Source organism: Drosophila pseudoobscura, chromosome 2 (genome assembly GCF_009870125.1).
Source record: "Drosophila pseudoobscura strain MV-25-SWS-2005 chromosome 2, UCI_Dpse_MV25, whole genome shotgun sequence".
Lineage (NCBI taxonomy): Eukaryota > Metazoa > Arthropoda > Insecta > Diptera > Drosophilidae > Drosophila > Drosophila pseudoobscura.
Window position 1 is genome coordinate 30,146,173 of NC_046679.1, and position 17,831 is coordinate 30,164,003.

At 43.1% G+C, this 17,831-nt stretch overlaps 6 protein-coding genes across 8 annotated transcripts; 2 read left to right on the plus strand and 4 right to left on the minus strand.

The window, feature by feature from the left end:
• Positions 1 to 472: 472 nt before the first annotated feature.
• On the minus strand, positions 473 to 1,670 carry Nup37 (nuclear pore complex protein Nup37). Its single transcript, XM_001359952.5, has 3 exons — positions 1,460 to 1,670; positions 993 to 1,401; positions 473 to 926 (listed from the first exon to the last, which is right to left on the minus strand). The coding sequence occupies exons 1-3, from the start codon at positions 1,601 to 1,603 to the stop codon at positions 511 to 513; spliced, it is 969 nt and encodes a 322-aa protein (XP_001359989.3). The 5' UTR covers positions 1,604 to 1,670; the 3' UTR covers positions 473 to 510.
• A 48-nt stretch (positions 1,671 to 1,718) lies between these two features.
• RpS27 (ribosomal protein S27) lies at positions 1,719 to 2,898 on the plus strand. 2 transcript variants are annotated; one of them, XR_001451996.2, is made up of 4 exons: positions 1,719 to 1,823; positions 2,239 to 2,458; positions 2,532 to 2,617; positions 2,684 to 2,898. XR_001451996.2 is itself a non-coding variant. In XM_002138036.4 (3 exons), exons 1-3 carry the CDS (start codon positions 1,818 to 1,820, stop codon positions 2,558 to 2,560), a joined length of 255 nt encoding a protein of 84 aa, XP_002138072.1. In that variant the 5' UTR covers positions 1,719 to 1,817; the 3' UTR covers positions 2,561 to 2,660. The 2 variants fall into 2 exon arrangements, 1 of the variants encoding a protein (XP_002138072.1); XM_002138036.4 differs by lacking the exon at positions 2,684 to 2,898 and having other exon boundaries at positions 2,532 to 2,660.
• Positions 2,899 to 3,596: 698 nt separating this feature from the next.
• bam (bag of marbles) lies at positions 3,597 to 5,553 on the plus strand. The gene is made up of 3 exons (XM_001359953.4): positions 3,597 to 4,195; positions 4,271 to 4,641; positions 4,701 to 5,553. The coding sequence occupies exons 1-3, from the start codon at positions 3,753 to 3,755 to the stop codon at positions 5,195 to 5,197; spliced, it is 1,311 nt and encodes a 436-aa protein (XP_001359990.3). The 5' UTR covers positions 3,597 to 3,752; the 3' UTR covers positions 5,198 to 5,553.
• LOC4803215 (protein takeout) lies at positions 5,476 to 6,627 on the minus strand. Its single transcript, XM_001359954.4, has 4 exons — positions 6,474 to 6,627; positions 6,171 to 6,408; positions 5,972 to 6,111; positions 5,476 to 5,911 (listed from the first exon to the last, which is right to left on the minus strand). Exons 1-4 carry the CDS (start codon positions 6,559 to 6,561, stop codon positions 5,607 to 5,609), a joined length of 771 nt encoding a protein of 256 aa, XP_001359991.4. The 5' UTR covers positions 6,562 to 6,627; the 3' UTR covers positions 5,476 to 5,606.
• Positions 6,628 to 7,116: 489 nt separating this feature from the next.
• Positions 7,117 to 9,063, minus strand: to (takeout). 2 transcript variants are annotated; one of them, XM_033379635.1, is made up of 5 exons: positions 8,721 to 9,063; positions 8,367 to 8,651; positions 8,064 to 8,304; positions 7,851 to 7,990; positions 7,117 to 7,782 (listed from the first exon to the last, which is right to left on the minus strand). In XM_033379635.1, exons 2-5 carry the CDS (start codon positions 8,425 to 8,427, stop codon positions 7,469 to 7,471), a joined length of 756 nt encoding a protein of 251 aa, XP_033235526.1. In that variant the 5' UTR covers positions 8,428 to 8,651; positions 8,721 to 9,063; the 3' UTR covers positions 7,117 to 7,468. The 2 variants fall into 2 exon arrangements, with proteins under 2 accessions (XP_033235526.1, XP_001359993.3); XM_001359956.4 differs by having other exon boundaries at positions 8,367 to 9,063.
• Positions 9,064 to 11,428: 2,365 nt separating this feature from the next.
• On the minus strand, positions 11,429 to 12,696 carry Jhbp7 (Juvenile hormone binding protein 7). The gene is made up of 4 exons (XM_001359955.4): positions 12,525 to 12,696; positions 12,211 to 12,448; positions 11,893 to 12,138; positions 11,429 to 11,828 (listed from the first exon to the last, which is right to left on the minus strand). The coding sequence occupies exons 1-4, from the start codon at positions 12,589 to 12,591 to the stop codon at positions 11,627 to 11,629; spliced, it is 753 nt and encodes a 250-aa protein (XP_001359992.1). The 5' UTR covers positions 12,592 to 12,696; the 3' UTR covers positions 11,429 to 11,626.
• Positions 12,697 to 17,831: the final 5,135 nt, after the last annotated feature.

Here is a 17,831-nt window from a genome sequence, read left to right on the forward strand (position 1 = left end):
CAAGGCTTAAACAAAATAGTTCAACAAAAAAACAGTCGCAAAATTTTGCTGGTATTTAAAGACGAGGCGTGTATAGGCCTTTGTACACCCTATTTTGTTAATTTTATATGAAGATAAAACTTAATTTATAATGACCTTTTCTCATATATTCATGTATATTATTGGATATATTAATCTCGATCCTGATACCTACGGAGCCTGGGATGACAAACATTTTCTCACCTCCATCATATCCTTTTCCCTAGGGTATGAAAATGAGTGTTGCCAGGAATCATTGTTGCCATCCTCGTTTTTGATCTTCCGTCGAATATTACTAAATCTCTCAGCTTTGTCCACATAACTGGCTTATTCTAAATAATTGCTTTTATTGGATTTTGCGTAAAAAAGGTTTTAGCGAATTACGTCGAAACGAAAGAGGATAATCGTTCATATTCCTCGATCTTTATATTCCGAGGAATATTACAATAATAAGTACTAGAGGACAATTTTTGTAATTTTATTTGTTAGAATTCACTTCATTTGCACTTTCCAGAAAAGCAATTTCCTATCCGATGCCGCACTAATGTACGGCAGCCTCTGATGCCAGGCCAATCCTGCGTACGTTTTTAAACCGGCTACAAGCAGCGGCACAGTAGATTTTGCTCCAAAAACTTTGAGCGTAACACCCGGCCGTCCGATGCTGGCCAGAATCGCTTCTGAGCTACCGGCAGAAAAGCGAACCACCCGGCCGCCGTCCTCATGGATCTGCTTGACGTCGGCGGGTACAAATGGACGATTAAGGTCCCAGGTGATGACATCGCCTCCCGCCAGAGCAGAGACAAACAGGCGATTGCTCTGGGCCCAGTCGGCGGACATCAGGGGAAACTTTGGAGATTCCACGGACAGAACGGTCTGGTTCTGCCTTACGTTATAGAGATGGATGATACCTGAAAGTTGGCGAGTTGGCTTAACATCAGGTGGTCCATTAGTGAATCAATTGGCTTCAAACGCACCTCTCTTTTCGGCAACTAGCACCTTTTCGTTATCATCCGGATGGCTCTTGATCGACATTCCCGCCGAGGATAGGCAGAAGGTGATGACGTTCTCCGCCTCTGCGGCGGTGCTCCAGAACCGGCATGTAAAGTCATCGCTGACCGAGGCCAGAAACACTCCTTCGCACACCCAGGATATGTCGTTCACGTAGTCGGTGTGTCCCTTCAGGGTGTCGAACGTGTTGTACTGATCTACATCCGTGCGAAATATCTTCATGTCAGTGCCAAGGGCGGCGCAAAATGTCACATTGTTGGGAGTGCTGTTCAGAGAAGTGTCCGGAGAGAATGTGATGGCGCTAACGAAGCGTCCATCCCTATCACCCAGCTCCAAGTCCTGCAGATGATGCCACAAGAACTCGCCGCTCTCCTCCTACAGTTACAAGCTTCGATTTAATTCAATATTTAGGCGATGCACTGAGTATACTTGCCGGCAGTCCAACCACAATCAAGCAGATGCGTCTTTCCAGAGCCACAGCGATCAGGTTGCAGGCAAAGTCATTTGCGCATATTTCGTAGCACTGAATCTGCTCATTCAAGTCTATGGTGTGATCGGGTCCTGAAACAGTTCGCATTTCTTCTTATTTATATAGTTTGATCGAATAAATGCAATAAAAACCCGGTGCCTGTCTTGCAAAAAATTTTACCCTAACGCCATTCCTCACCATAACGGTGTTTTACAGCACTAAAATCACTGAATCTCGGCATATTTTAGTGCTTTTTCTGCCGAGCTAAGCTAGCTGCGAATTACACTACTTCCTTTTCCGTGTTAGCTGTGAAAGAAAAAACATGCCGGTGGGTGTCAAATGAATCTAAAAAATGGTTTTAAACAAAGAAAACCAGCAACTGGCATTGCAAGAAGCATGCAGAGCGCACCGCCACAGTGTCTAGTGCTCAAGAAATGTGTGTTTTGTGTGAAAATCGCAGATGCCACCCCAAAAACAGTCTCGGAAACTGCGAACGTCTGACCAGCTTCTTGCCGTGTATTGGTGTTGTCCCCACGCGTGGCATGCGCCCAAGAAGTTGCAAACAATTGTGAAATGATACGGATTTTGCGATTTTGCATGAAATTGTGACTGTTGCCAACACAATTCGTGTCAATTCATTCAACTTAACCTAGAAAAATGACATTTGCGAATTTCTGTTGTTGTACGAATGAATTTTGTTGATGCGAGAATTGACCATACCATACGATTGTGTCCACTTTCAGCTAGCAAAAGATTTACTGCACCCTCTGCCCGCTGAGGAGAAACGCAAGCACAAGCTGAAGCGTCTGGTCCAGCACCCGAACTCGTACTTCATGGACGTGAAATGCCCTGGCTGCTACAGAATCACAACTGTGTTCAGTCATGCACAGGGCGTCGTGGTCTGCGCTGGCTGCGCCACTATTCTGTGCCAGCCAACTGGAGGACGTGCCAAGCTGACAGAAGGTAAGAACCGGACCCCATTGCCCATGAGCTCCCACTTGGGTCCATAACTAAATTGTTTCATTGTTCGTTTCAGGCTGCTCGTTCCGCAGGAAGCCACAGTAAAATGGTACTCTTCTTGGATGAACCACAAATTATTAATTTTTTAATAAAAACTAAAACGTAAAGAATCCACACGAAAATCATCAACTCTTTCATTCGACAATGTGTACCACATCGCTTTTCTAGACGCCGCCGCTGTTCCCAAGGGATTGATTTGTGAGAAGCGAAGCCTGAAAGGCGAGCCGCCAAACAGAATAAAAGCCGCAAGCAGCAGGAGCAGCGACAATTTTTATATTAAGTAGTTTTTAAACTGGCATGTAGACGCAACCAAAACGTTTGAACTACGGAGAAGGATTTAACTGTGTGGCTGTAAAATAGAAAGAAAGCTTGTAATATAAAAATTCCTGCCTTTCTTTGGTTCATTGTGCTTTGTAAATTAAAGAATTAACGATCTTGTGGTTGGTAACGTGAAAAAGAGAGCCCTGTCGGTGCGTATTTGTTGTTTATGATGTGTGATGATAGTGCTGGGCCCATTTGGGAGGTACTTATGATTATATTATCTAGTTTTCTCTCAAATCGTGCTTCCCTGGATCCCACTGACGCAGTCCAGTTTATTCTATATATTCGTAGTAAATATGATCGTACAATTTATTTTCAAACGATTGGCGCGCATCGTATTTAGTCGATAGTATCGATAGCCGTTTGGTGGGACATGCTCTCTTTTTCGTCGTTGGATATCCTCTCTTAGTGGAGGGATTTTTCGTCGTAACAATTCCCCTGCGACAATGGGATCCTGGGAAAAAGCAGAAACTATATTTTGCAGTTTTGAGATCGTTATATACATACACAGTACTCCAATCATATGCCTAAATGGGTCTAAAACATGTCAGTCTGAGACAGTCATTAGTTATGTTTTAAATCAGGAAAAAAGAATCTTAATGTTAATTGAATGAATGAAATTGTTTACCAGCACTACAACCTTGTAGAAAATTGATTAATGAATAATCCGGCTAAAATATTCAAATTTGAATCCTAACGCCCGCATACGATCGATTACTACGACGCACTCGATAGTTGCTATCGATAGCAGTTCGTGCAATTGGCGCCCAATCGTGACGTCCACTTAAAAGCCAGACTGCGCGGCGGCATCAAAAATCTCCAGACAGCTTGGCTCCGCGCCTTTTTCGCACAAAAACAATTCTCGAGACTGCAATTTCTAAGCGCAAAAGTTTTCCACCCTTTTTTTGTTAAAAATATGGACTTCGAAGACAAGATTCTGGAAGAGAATTTCATGGATATTGGTTCAAAGCTGTGCTCTTTGCTGGAATCCAATGAGAACTCGACGGAGCTGGAGCCGGAGCCTCGTGCTGGAAATTCCTCGGGGAGCACCTCGCACATCGTGCTGGCCGAACTGCAAGCTAATTTAAAAAACTTGAATTTGGAAAATGCTCCTCACTTTGAGTTCCACGGCTACGGGTGCCACGCTTTGACCAAGAGGACCCGCGACACCGAGGAGCCAATTATGAACGGGTGCTATCGAAAGAAGTCAAGGTCGGTGTCGTGGTCGGGTGCTGCCACTTCTGGTCAGTGGCAGCAGCATAGCCAACAGCAGCGGCAGCAGCAGCTGCAAAGGGAGACTCAATTCAATGTGGCCCAACTGACTCCGATGATGCGTTCCATTGGCCTACGTGGCGATTGGTGAGTGCAGTGCTGAATGGCGACCCATGAAGTGCTTCCAATATTCATGTGTGTGTGTTTTCTTCCCTTCCACAGCGTGGAGCACAATGCCGTTGTTCGTGTGATGAATCTTTTTAAATCGCTGCATGACCACATGAACCAGGACCTGGGCTTCGGGCCCGAAAACTCATTTCCATCGGACTATCTGTTTGATCTGCCCAAGAAGCGCACCATGCCCTATAGCCTGAATCTGCGCTATCAGGTGGAGGTGCTGTGCAGCAAGGCGGATCGTTTTCTGGCCTGCCAGCGGCGCATGCTGGAGGCCAATCGCCACTTTGACTATGTAAAGTACTCGGAGGGCGACAAACTTATCAAGGGATCGTTAAATTTCCTAAGGTTGTTTAAGCAGTTCTCCAAATCCACATTGCGCCATCGGAATGGCAAGTTCTTGGGACCTGCAGCCATTTGTAAGTGCCATACAATCCATCATTAATCAGAGACATCAATCATCTAGTTTTCATTTTAGCTAATGCCCAAAAGCTGGAGGACTCGCTCATAAATCTGCGAGAGTGGCTGCGCTCGGCCTTTCTCTGCGTGTATGTGTTTAACTGGGAAATGGATCATGAGCATCGCTATTCGGCCGCCATGACCCAAAACTACAATGCACTCATGAACAAGGCAATGGATTTGGCTGCCACTGAGCTGAAGGCGGCCCAACCCAAGCAGCTTAGCCCAGAGGAGCAGCTAATCGCCCATCGTTATAAGCTGCATAATGTCGTCATGTGTGCAGCAGAGAATGACGACTTCCTGTCGGCACTCCTCAGCAATCCAGACATCTACTTTCCACCGGAAGTTCGGGCCATGTGCGATCCCCCAGAAGACGCTGCTAAAGCTGAAGCTGAGCCCGAAGTTCCAATGGGAGGGATTGATTTGCTGGACATTAGCGATTTGCTGGAGCCCTCATCGCCACCAAAGCGTCATACTGCAACACGTCGCTTTAAACCCTTGTGCTTCCGGAGCTAAAGGAAAGAAGAGAAGAAATATCAACAGCATAAAGCAACGATAATCAAAAGTAAGAAGATATAGCTTTATAATTTACACATGGAGGGTACACCAACGATGAATGTTTTTCAATCAAAGCCCAGAAGAATTTGGCAAAATCTGCTTTTACATGTCCATTTGTAAGCACTAAAAGATAGAATTTTTGTAAAAACGTTTAATTTTTAATTTGTTTGTAGTTTTGTAAGCAGACACAACCCTTTGATTGTATTTGTCAACTGAATGTACTTCCTATATTTGGATTAAGTTGAAACTTTTTTCTACAAGGAACTTTTATATTTTGAGTTTGAAATTCAATTAAATATTTGCACATTCCACCAGTTGAACTAAAAAACAATATTAATTGAACTAGGGGTGGGGTGCTCTATCCATTCTACACTATGAATAGCTCCTCTAGGGGTGTCTTGCCAAAGGTTTTGTTCAGCACCGACTTGACTATCAGACCCATGGCCTCGGAAATGCTGGGCTTCAGCTCATTGAAGATTTCTTGCCAGTTCTCGTTGATCAGAATGTGCATGTTTTCGCTGAGATCCTTCTGGCCATGGAAGAGACCCTCCAACTTGTAGCTAACATGCGAGGGATCGACCTGCAACTTGATGTCCGTAACTTCAGCGAAGGTGTGATGTCCGCCCTTAGATATGGGCCTCAATGTGATCAAAGAATGGATTTTGCAGTGCTCTGGGGAAGGGGAGGGAGAGAATGAGTGAGATTCTTTGGGGTTGTTAGCTGTAAGCTTACTCAATACGATCTCGGCCCTTCCCTTGCCCACAATGGGCAGAATAAGCACCTTGCCGTCCACTGAGTAAGGTCCCTTGAAGGCCAGTTCGGGTGCCTCCATCACAAACTCAATTGGATTGCTAAGATCAAGAGAGAATCCCCTAGAGAACCATGGATAGAGTTAGCGTTGAGTGGGAATCATTATCAAGGATTAGCTTACCCCAATCGCTTGGCTCTGGCCCGTGACAGGCCCAACAAGTCCACCTCCGTGAAGCTCAGATCAATACTGACCGGACTGTGTGGATTCCGGCCAATAGTGAACTTGGTTACGTGCAGTGGATCCAATGGTATCAGTCCCAGCTCCTTGATGCCGCTCTGGGCGTGGTTTTTCAGCACAAAATTCACGCCATTCAACACACACTCATTGTCCTTAATTGCGCATCTCTGGATACCAGCGGCTGCAACAGAAACAATAGAATTTCAATTAGGAAACCAATTTCAATTACAAGGAAGCAGGACTCACGGAGATCAGAGGCGTGCCCGCGGACGGATATAGTCAGGCAGCTGAGCAGAGGCAGCAGCAGCAGGACTAAGCTAAAATTTCTCTCCATTATGATCGCTGTTGAATGTAATTGAAGACTGTCTCGCTGGCCCTGAAATTGGCCCACCTTTATAGTCGGTTTTGATCGTTCTCCTGGCCAGTTCCTACGTCGCGACATTTCAATTGAAATTTTGTGTCCGAGTGTGAATTTAAATGGTATCGTATCATGTGCTTTGTTGCTGCTGTAAACCGCTTTTGCGTTTTAAGTGACAGAGAATCTCACTTTAGACGAAGTCGAGACTGAGTCAGTGCAGTCTCGGTAAATGGTAAATGGATTATAAACAGAAACCGGCGCCCCAGATGAATATGAGTGAGATGTTATTACCGGTAGATTTATTTTACGACTCCCTTTAATGAACTACCGATGTGAACTTGCTGATCTTGCATGGGATGGTGTTTCTCAGTTCCAGTTCCAGTCCCAATGCCAATGACACTGTAATTGTCCCGCCCCCCAATGCACCTATCCCTCTCCTAATCACGTTTTGCCGGCTGATTTGTGCATATATATGCAAATTTTCCACGGGGAGTTTAAACATTATTCATTAAGCCATCGCTCGGGAGCGCCTTTGACATACTTTAATTGCGTTTAATGAATTGAGAGGCTGACAACTTGTTAACAGGCAACATTTTCTGACCGTAGGGTCATCATACTAGCAAATAAAATACATGCAATATTTCCTTGTAGGTCAAGATGTCTATGTCAGATGCCTTGCACCACATACTTTCAGGCTGGAGTCGGAATGCTTGGATTATATGCATGATCCACCTTTGGGAATAGGTTCTCCACTTATTCTAACATCTTAATGACTCTGATTTATAGCACTCATTTAATCTAATGATGATTGCAAAGTATTCGTGTTATTTCGGACAACTAAAATCGAACTAGGGCAAAGTTTATTTCTATGGATATTAAAGTATTAGCTACTCTCTTCCGCGGCAAAATACTTGGCATATGGATACTTGGAGAAAACTCTCGTGATCAGGGGCTGGTATAACGCGGCAAAAGCTTTCTCGATTGTCTCCTTCGTCTCACTAAAGATGGCGGCCCCGTTCTCGTTGAGGAATGTGTTCATTGTGTCGCCCAGGATCTTGTCACCGTTAAAGAGGTTGCTAAAGTGATAGTGTTGGCTCTTTGGTTTCAAGTAATACTGCAAATCGGTGGCTTCCATGTAAATCTCTCCATTCTTTTCCACTGGCTTGCCGATGAAACTGACTTTCAAATCCGTTCCAACTGAAAAACATAGAAAAATATATTGAATTTAGTGAAGATCTTACGGGGAAACATTCGTCTAAACTTACTCAACGTCATGTTGCTGTGGCCGGAGCCGCTTATGGGCAGGACCAGGACCTGGCCCTTGATGGAGTATTCACCCACCAGGGAGTACACCTTAGAGGTCATTATCATTTCGTGTTTCGTGGCGATTTCCTTGCCGAATCCTCTGTGTAAAGGGTTTACAAATGTACATATGTGAAATCTTTTTGCCTCGTTTTGGAACGTTTTTGAGAACTTACCTGATCTTTTTGAAGCGCAGATCCTTATTGCCAAACAGTTTGTTGTTCGTAAACGTAAGATCTATCCTCACTGGGCTCCTATCGTCGCCCTGCTTGAGGACCATCCTATCCACCGCCAAAGGATCCAACTGGACCAGGTTCAGGCTGTCATCCCCTTCGGTTGCCTTCTCCGTTATTAGCCTGTTGCAAAACTTCACAAAACATTCTGTGTCTCCGTATTTGCACGGCTTCGGATCATTGGCTGGGGGCGAATCGAGAGTGTTAGTGTATCTGTAAGGCTGAGTCCTGGCAATTCATTCTTACGGAAATAGGCCTGCACGGCCATTGCCAGGCACAGGACGAGGGGAAGAACGATACGCGACATGTTGACACGGCTTTAGAATGCAAAAAACTGACTTTTTGCCGGCATTTCGTTTACTATTTATAGTGGCGCGCGCCAATTACTTTGATGCACTCAACGTAACTCCCCTCCGTCCCATTTATCACAATAAAATTGTGAGAAGCGATGCAATGTGGCGCTGTTGCAGCCGATCTGGCGAACTCGTTTGGGATCGGATCCAATCAATCGCATCATAGGTTAGGCTTGGCCTAAATCCATATTTAAATTAGTTGCACTATTAGTTAATTAGTGGAATGTGTTTACATTGTATCATTTACATGTGTATGTGTGTCAGCGCAATTGCAACTGAGATTTATTGCTTTATTTGTTTCCAGTTTAGCTGCTGTTATTGGATTCCCTTGCGTCGGGAGTAATTTCAATTGATTTCTCATTTAATGTAACATGTAAACACACGAGGTATAATTAAATATAGTTTTTACTATATCGAAACAATAGTCAAGACAAAAGCTGCGCGATCGATACATGCAAACACACCATATGACCATACATACGCAAAACATTGTTGGGCTAGGAAAGTCTATCGTTTTGCACAAAGCTATTAATCATATCTGCTAGATATAGTAACTACCGCAACAATAACTTCTTGTTTACTTTAGCTTGTTTAACATTTTATTTTATTTTCTGTGCACGATCATTTTGCGTTGGCAGCGCCATGCTTCTAGCTATCGTATCGTATTACACTACACTTCAAGACGACCAATCTAGTCTGAAAGAAAGAGATAGAATGAGAAAAAACGTTAAGTAATGTTTTTATATCTGGTCTCACAGCCCAAGCTTGAAGTGTGGTTACATACGAACATAACACATCTGGTGGACTAGGTAAAAACAGACTAATTGCAAAAACAGAGATGCAGTGACAGCGAGCTTGGCTTTGCAGTTATGCGTTTTGCCTGTCATGCTATATCTCTTTATGCCGCAAAGTCGAATGTCATAAAACAATTAAGGTCGTATTCCGCTACACTTAAATTGAAGAATGTGAAACCAGAAATAAAATATTGTTTGATTGATTCCACTTCTCAAAATACCGGAATAACTATATATAATAATACCAAGTGCATGTACATATAACCACCACTCTTGCCATTATGCTTTTCCCATAAAGCTATCCCGGTCTTTGAGATTAGTGAGTTAGAGTATCAAAATCGAGAAAATATCGATAGTTGAGATATATTTAACAACTAAGGAAGTGTTCCCGCTAAACGCCGCCGCCAAGCCACCCAATTGGAAAATGGTAAATATTTCGATCGCTACCTCAGTTATTCGCTAAAGAGGTATTTATTTTGCATCAGTCTAAAGACTATTAAGTGAATATGCTATGCCACGATATCCACAGGAAAATCCAAACTCAGGTACAGCAGCAGATGGATCTGCTTGGTACGATCTCGCTGAGCACCAGTATGTTGTGGCACAATAACGAGGGCCTGTTTCTCTCTCATGTTTTGGTATTTAAAGTGATTTCACTTTCAAGGCTCAGAGGTAAACGATGCCCTTTACTATTTTGATACTGACGAGGCCGTCGTTCAGGATTTGATCTCATGCGTCGTAAAGGAGCTACACAAAGAGAATGTATCGCTCTGCCAGGAGCACTTCCTGACTGCTCCTTGCAATCGTATGAGCTGCTCCAGGCTCTGACGTCGAAATCTCATCAAGTCGTTGATTACTTTGCGTCGTCCTAAACCGCACAGAAGGTACTGAACAAGAGCCTTGAACGAGAGGCATCTTTTGGGATGGAACTCAAACTTTCAAACTATGGCCCGTTTGGTCAAGATTAAAGACCCTCTTTCTCAGTCTCCTATATCTATACAGTTCCGAGCCGAGAATAGAAAGAAACATGCATCCTTGGTTGTGGGGGAAAAGAAACACCAAAAACAGCCCCATGTATAGTGTTGTCCGAAAGTGTCACTAGAAAAAATTTCAAAAATGCTCTTCATTAAGTTCAATTCAAACTTATTAGCCCCTGTAGGTGGGTCATTATGATCCTGCTCAACTTTGAAGAGGAACTTCAGTTATTTTCATCTGAATAACAATTTATATCTTTATTTTGTTGATCAAATCCAATGTGAAATGAGCATTGGGGTCAATGTCTATATATCATCTTTCGCCTTGTTAAACTTAACTAGGCATAATATACTCGGAAGATATGTATGAACGACCTCACGAGTAAACAACTATAGAGTGATTAAATCTGTGTAAACTTTACACCTTTGTGGTCAGCGCGTAACGCGGTACAACACGATGATCTATTAATTATCTAATTAAAGGTTTAAATGTACATGTATGCAAGTGTTATAATCGCTATTGTTCCAAAACAAATCATCTGATAATTACGAATATTAACGCGTCAATGGCTGTGTTTCTGGAATTGTATAACATTTGCCCGTGGCTTGATCGGACATGCCCTGGAGCGGGGGTCCAAAAATAGCCAAATGAAGCGAAAACAACCGAGTCATCGTGACGTTCAGAGAGCCCTCTTGCAGAATGGGAATGAAAAAGATTTGAGGTATGCCGCAGGAACAGGTTCACTTCGTTTCGCTCCTACACTTGTTAACCAAACGCCTCGTTTTACAGCCCAGCCTCCGGATGATCATAATAAAATGGGACTCGAGTGGAATGGAATGGAAGCATAACTAGTTTAACTTGGGTGCAGTTGATTGACTTGCAAATGGAAGATTTTTATGCACTACCCGAAGGTCAACCGGGTGTCGGCCGCCTCTGCCTGCCCCTCTCGGGATTACCGTTGCATACACTTGAACTTGAGAGCGAGTTTCCACTCTCTGAGTGGAGTGGATCTTTGATTCCAGTCCCACTGCTGATTTTGTCATGCAAATGTCGGGCAATGTCACGTGAGACGACTGCTAATCGTTTGCCAAAATCGTATGCGCCAGTTGTTGCGGAAATGATTAGATCTAAGCAATCAAACTGCGCTTCCCCCTGCTACAGACAGGCCATAACCGGTTTTCATATACAATTTTGTTTATTCTAACGTTTTGTTTTTATAGTAAGTAATAACCTAGCAAATATGATGATGGATGTTATGGTGGTGCCTGGGAGCAATGGAACAGTCAATGGCCAAATGCACCCAAGTGCACGCTGGATAAGAAAATGTCTGTGAGGGAAATACTCGTACACTTATGCTGCCTAATGCCTAATGATTAATGCTTTATCAGTTCTCCAGGTACAGATCTTCGTAGGCAAAGCGCTTGAAAAGATTGGAGAGAATGTTTTTCATGATCTCTGCAATGGCCAAATGGATGGAAGGATGCAGTTCGCTCCAGACCTCAACCCAGTTCTCGTTAAGGAACTGATTCAGATTGGCACCCAGCGCCTGGTCCCCGTTGAAGAGGTTCGTCAGCTTGATGTTCATTCTGAAATAAATCCATGCTCATGTAGGATGCTGCCTGCGACTGAAACTGAAGCAACATCTCTTACCTCTGTGGCTCGACGAGCACCTTGAGCTTGTCCACGGTCAGGTAGGTGCGGCCGTCTCTCACCTGGGTGCCCGGCTTGAACTTCACTGAGAACTTAGGCGAATGAAGGGTGATCTCAGCATCACCGTCACCGCGGATGGGCAGGATCAGGATGCGTCCGTCAGCGGTGTACTTTCCGCGCAGCACGATCTTGGGAATGCTGCCGTACATTTCAAACTTGCTGGTGGCGGGATCTGCACCGAATCCACTGTGGGAAAGACACAACGAATTGGGTAACCACCTATTTTATTTATATTTTATCACTTATATTTTCACTTACACAGCATTGTCGAACTTAACGCCGGACAGGCCCTCCACATTGACATCTTTAAAGTTGAGCTTAAGGTTGAGCGATCCCGTGCGACCGTCGGATATATCGAAGCGCTTTACCAGGAAGGGCTCTATCTGCGGAAAGCCGGCTGCTGGATAGCCCGTCTTGGCATACTGACGTACCACGTGGTGGGAGGTATTGATGATGCACTTGGTGTCTCCAATGCGGCAGCGTTGCAGATCAGGAGCTACAATGGGCAAGAATGGGGTAGGGATTACGCTGTGCTCTGGCTGAAGAGGGGATCTGCTAGATGGAGAACTCACGAAAACTGGAGGCGCCACTGGCAAGGCACACTAGCAGGGCAATGGAGCACAGCTGGAGCAGCAACATGTTGAGCGACGGATTGGATCTGGTCAACGGATGGCAAACGAATACAAACGGCTGCGCGACGCGTTCGATGATTTGGCGAACTCCCGACCAAGTTCAATGCTAAACTGTAAATTGGCTCGGGACAGACGCAAGCATTTATAAAATTTTTGCTCGCTGGCTTCGCGATGGGACGGTCCCCAGAGCCGGGCCAAAACGCAGATGGGCAGACAGAGGCGGCAGCGGCAACCAGTACACTTCATAGTTTATTCATTCTTGACTTGTCTTGCCAGTTGCCTGCCTGGTGTTTTTTGTTGTTGTTGCTGCTATTTCTGTTTTGCCTCTCTTTTTTCGCCCTGTCTGTCACTGTCGGTGTCGTAGTGTCTGTGCTGTGGCTTCTCCTCATAGGATGCCAGTTGATAGGCTACACATATCGAGAATTCTCAGTCAGCCCCACAAATGGCCACAATATTATTAATTAATATTATTAACATGTGCCAGGCCAGTAACAACGGCAACAATCAGAAGTGATTCTATAAATTTTAATACTCGAACTGCCGCCAGCCAGTTTTCGTTTTCGGAGTCGAGATTTAATTCTTTTTATCGTATACTTTTTATAGATCTATAAGTCGTCGTAGCGCAGCCCCCCTCCCTCTCATCCCCCAAAACAATGTGAAATTGAACCTGTCCGTCTAGCCGGGCCGTCGATCGGTTGGTCTGTCGTTCAGTCGGTCGGTCTGTCGTTGGCTGCTTTGTTCGCGCTTATAATGAAGTGCAAATAATAATTTTAAATTATCAGCAGCCAGTCAGTGTACATATATCATCCATCTGCTGTTTGCTGTTTGAGATCAGCTATCGGTTCGAAGATTAGAACAGAACTTTTGGGGATTTCCAAAGTGAATGTCAAATAAAAAGTGTTAAATGGCAGGTCAGGCGGCGTGAGAGTGAGAGTGGCAACATGCCTGTGGTAGAAGATCGGTCAAAGGTCAAAGTTCATCATAGGTAAGACATTCTATTTTTAGTCTATTGAACTCTTCATAACTATTTTAATTATCTGCTCTTCTAGATGAGACATCTACTGCATTCGCCAAATTCTACAGAAGAGACCCCTCAAGGTGATTTAGAAGAAGAATTTTCGTTTGAAAAGGAGACAAATTGATCTTTTATCTTTTTGGCAACAACTCAATTCCGAGCATAAACCAATTAGACATCATTTATCAAGACAGAGGCGGTAGGCGACAACCAAACAGGTTTCCCCGTGGCATTAATTGGTTCGCTGCTTAAAACTTGCCCTCTGAATGGTGGCTTCACTTTCAAACTATTTTGACAAGCACGCTGCCTAAACAGGCACAAACAGGCGGCGAAGGAGACGGGAATCTACCGTCCAACCCGACCCGACCACTTGCCAAATGGTAGTTAAAGTCTTTGTGCGTTCGTCATCGCCCAATTAGCATATTCGATGCGGTGGTTGATTGCTTTATATACTTTGCTATACTATATGTATGATATTGGCATGAAACCGGCATGGCATTTTGTTTATTTACCCATCCAATTGGCGCCAGGTGACTTCACATGTTCCAAAGTTCTTCTCTTTCTTTTGTTGTTGGCAAATGTTAGTTGTTTACAGAGGCAATTCCTAGACGCTTGCGCATTACAGGCGGCGGCCGGTTGTGCCTGCCCCCTTAAATTATAATATGAACATGTTTAAACATGCGTTGTTTTCCTTTTTATGCGTGACTCTCTGGGAATTCATTTACATGTCAATAAACTGATAATAGTACTCGTATGTGTCTCAAGCGTTTTGATTCGATTATCTTAAAAATCTAAACTGGATGATGATGTAAAATCATGATTCGGCCAAAATTTTTGTGAATTATTTGGGTTTATAACTCCGCCTTGTTTTGCTGGTTACTACTTTCAAAAAAAAGAAAATTCTAGATATTGTTCTCCTGCGGTTTCTTAAAGACCTGTAAAAGAATGCAGGAATATCCTTTGACCTTATCTCCCAGATATAGGACTTAATTCATATCGTACATGTGATCTGCGAAAGTAGAATTTTATTCATTAGAATAACTTATTCTTTAGTGAATCATTTAAATTTGAATGCCAACTATGGCGCGAGAAACTCTTAACCGTTTCGCATTATTTCCACCGGTTCAGTATTTTGGTATTCTTTCGCTTTTGACACACACCTTGCATATTTTTAGGCTTTTTATAGTATTTTCTAGTACTTTTATGACGGGCTATTGAGGGTTGGACCACTAACCATACAGTATATACTGTATGGTTAGTGATAATACGAATTCATTGGCAGCTCAAATTGTATATTTTTCTTAAAATACCATCGTCAAAGGGTGCTCAGGGTAGTTAAACACTCAAGACAGTGATAGTGTTAACACATGTAACAAAATCTATGTATAAGATAAATTTTTAATTAAGGGTAATGAAGAATACTCGAATGAAGAAATAAAATCTATATTTTATGAGATTCTGAACAAGTACAGAAAGGACGACTGAAACATTCTATCAACAGATGCCTCAGTTACAGAAAGTACATGTGGCATAGGAATAGTAGAATGGCCTAGTGGAAATATCCACAAGTACAAAATAGAAATCAGATTATCCTCAGTAGGTGCCTGCGAACTATGTCTTAAATAGAATTACAAAAAGGCTGTGATTTTAAGTGATGGATTAGGAGCTATTAATTTAATTAAAAATAAGAATACATACTCGTACCTAGTGAATGATATTCACAACATAATTAACCAATCAGACATTCAGAAACTTGACATTCTATGGGTCCCTGGTCACAAGGGTGTGGCCATCAAAGAAAAGTCTGACATAGCAGCAAAGGCTGCTACAAGTGAGGGGGTTACAATAAATATAAAATACAGCTACAAGGAGGCTCAAAGAGAAATTAGGAACTTTTTAGTATACAAATGGAATGAGGACTACAGGATGAAGTGTAGGACGAAGGGATCCAGCCTCATAGACATATTTCCAGACATACCCAGTAAGCCCTGGCATTATTCTCTTAAATGGAATGCTAAAAGCATCAAGACCATTAACAGACTTATGACAGGACACACATACGACGAAGTCTTGTTACACAGAATCAAAGCAATTGACTCAAATATCTGCGAAACGTGCAATGTAACTGAATACGCCGAACACCTGATCTTCGATTGCCAAAGATTTGCCGGGCTCAGAAGGAAATTCAAAATCTTTAAATATTATAACAATTTACATCAATTATTAATCAAAAAAGAGCCGCTACATCTCAGAGAGCTGGCAATCTTCATCAAAACTGCTGACTTGACTTTTGACCCCTTTTTTCTTCATCATGTTATAAAGTAATTTCAGTTTATTTTCTAAAACAGTTAAGTAATTTTTTTCTTTTTATACCCGATACTCAAAATGAGTATTGGGGTATATTAGATTTGTGGTAAAAGTGGATGTGTGTAACGTCCAGAAGGAATCGTTTCCGACCCCATAAAGTATATATATTCTTGATCAGCATCAATAGCCGAGTCGATTGAGCCATGTCTGTCTGTCCGTCGCAGAATCGTAGAAGATAACTATATCTTCTAGAGTGCAAAATCTGAACCAGATCGTATAATTATTACAGCCAGAATCACGAAAACAATTTCTCTCTTTCTCGCTCTGTCTCACTCTAACACACAGGTTTCATGGTCGGTTTTGCCAATTGCAAAATATGAGTTCAAGGATCTCAGAACCTATAAAAGCCAGAGCAACCAAATTTGGTATCCACACTCCTGTGATATCGGACCTTGACCGTTTCCTGTCCAAATTTCGCCACACCCCCTTCCGCCCCCGCAAAGGACGAAAATCTGAGGCAACCACAAATCTCAGAGACTATTAAGGCTAGAGTAACCAAATTTGGTACACTCACTCCTTTAAGATGTCACTATAAAACGTATATCTCAGAATTTCGCCCCACCCCCATCCGCCCCCACAAAGGACGAAAATCTGTTGCATCCACAATATTGCAGATTTGAGAAAACTAAAAACGCAGAATCATAGATAATGACCATATCTATTAGATTGCTGAATCTGGATCAGATCAGATCATTTTTATAGCCAAAAGGAACAAATCAATTTGCAGTGGCTACGCAGCGCCCGACGTCACGCTCAGACTGATTTTCTGTCTCTCTCGCACGCACTCTTTGTCGTGTCGCTTAATATTAGCGGCGTCTGCCGGAAGAGAGCCATACTGACTTAGTATCGGGTATAACCGTAGAGTTGCGGTGTCCGCAGCAACTCACAACGTTCCCCCTCGTTTTTATATACCGACCAGTCAAACTCGCCAAACTACATCACCAGTATCTGATCAATGTGGCTACAGTGCTACGATCAAAATTCCGATCATCCTTGAGATGATTTATAACCAAAAAAAAAAATAAACGTATACGGTATCCTGATTGCAGGCAGTTGCAAAACTCCCTAATAATCGGATTATTTCCAAATGAATAAAGTCAGATTGCACATTAGGGAAACTCCATGGCGTAAAGTTTTACATCAAAGACGCAACTGCAAAAAAAAAAAAAAAACTCAACTAGGATCCGTTTGATCCGCCAGCATCTAACAATGCTCCTACTATTTCAATCTGCTCCGATGTCTGGGAGTCAACATGCGCCTGCCTCTATGTACATATGTGATTCCGAAATTTAGTCGTGAATTTTTGTAACACTATACAGAAGACTACACTAGACGCTGCACACTCGATCTGCGTATCTCTCTCGGCGCCATTTTCAGCACTTCACTGGCTTAAACCATTAAAAAACAGCGCATCTACCTAAACGAATTAAACGATTCAACAACTGTAGCGTAAAGTGCGCTTGGAAGAGAAAATTCGCTGCGGAGGTTTAAGAACGCTCCGAGGAGAAGTTATGCTGCGGAGATTTGATTTTTATCCGAGGATAATTGGAGGCGGAGGATGAATTGCACTCCGAGGATAGAAGGGAAGAGGAATTTTAATTTAGCAGAACGAGTGAAGCTTTTTGAACAAGGACTACTTCAAAATATGGGTGCGGGGAATCCACGGGTGCACCGATTGGCTTCGGCGACGTTGGTTATACGCATACATATACGCGTTTTTTACGACGCACTCATACAATTAAATCTAAGCCTCACGTATTGGTATTTTAAACCGCCACTGTCCTGTATGTATGCAAACATATGAAAACATAACGGTGTCGAGAATCTTACTCTAATTCTAATTTCGGCCAACAAGCGAATCCGGG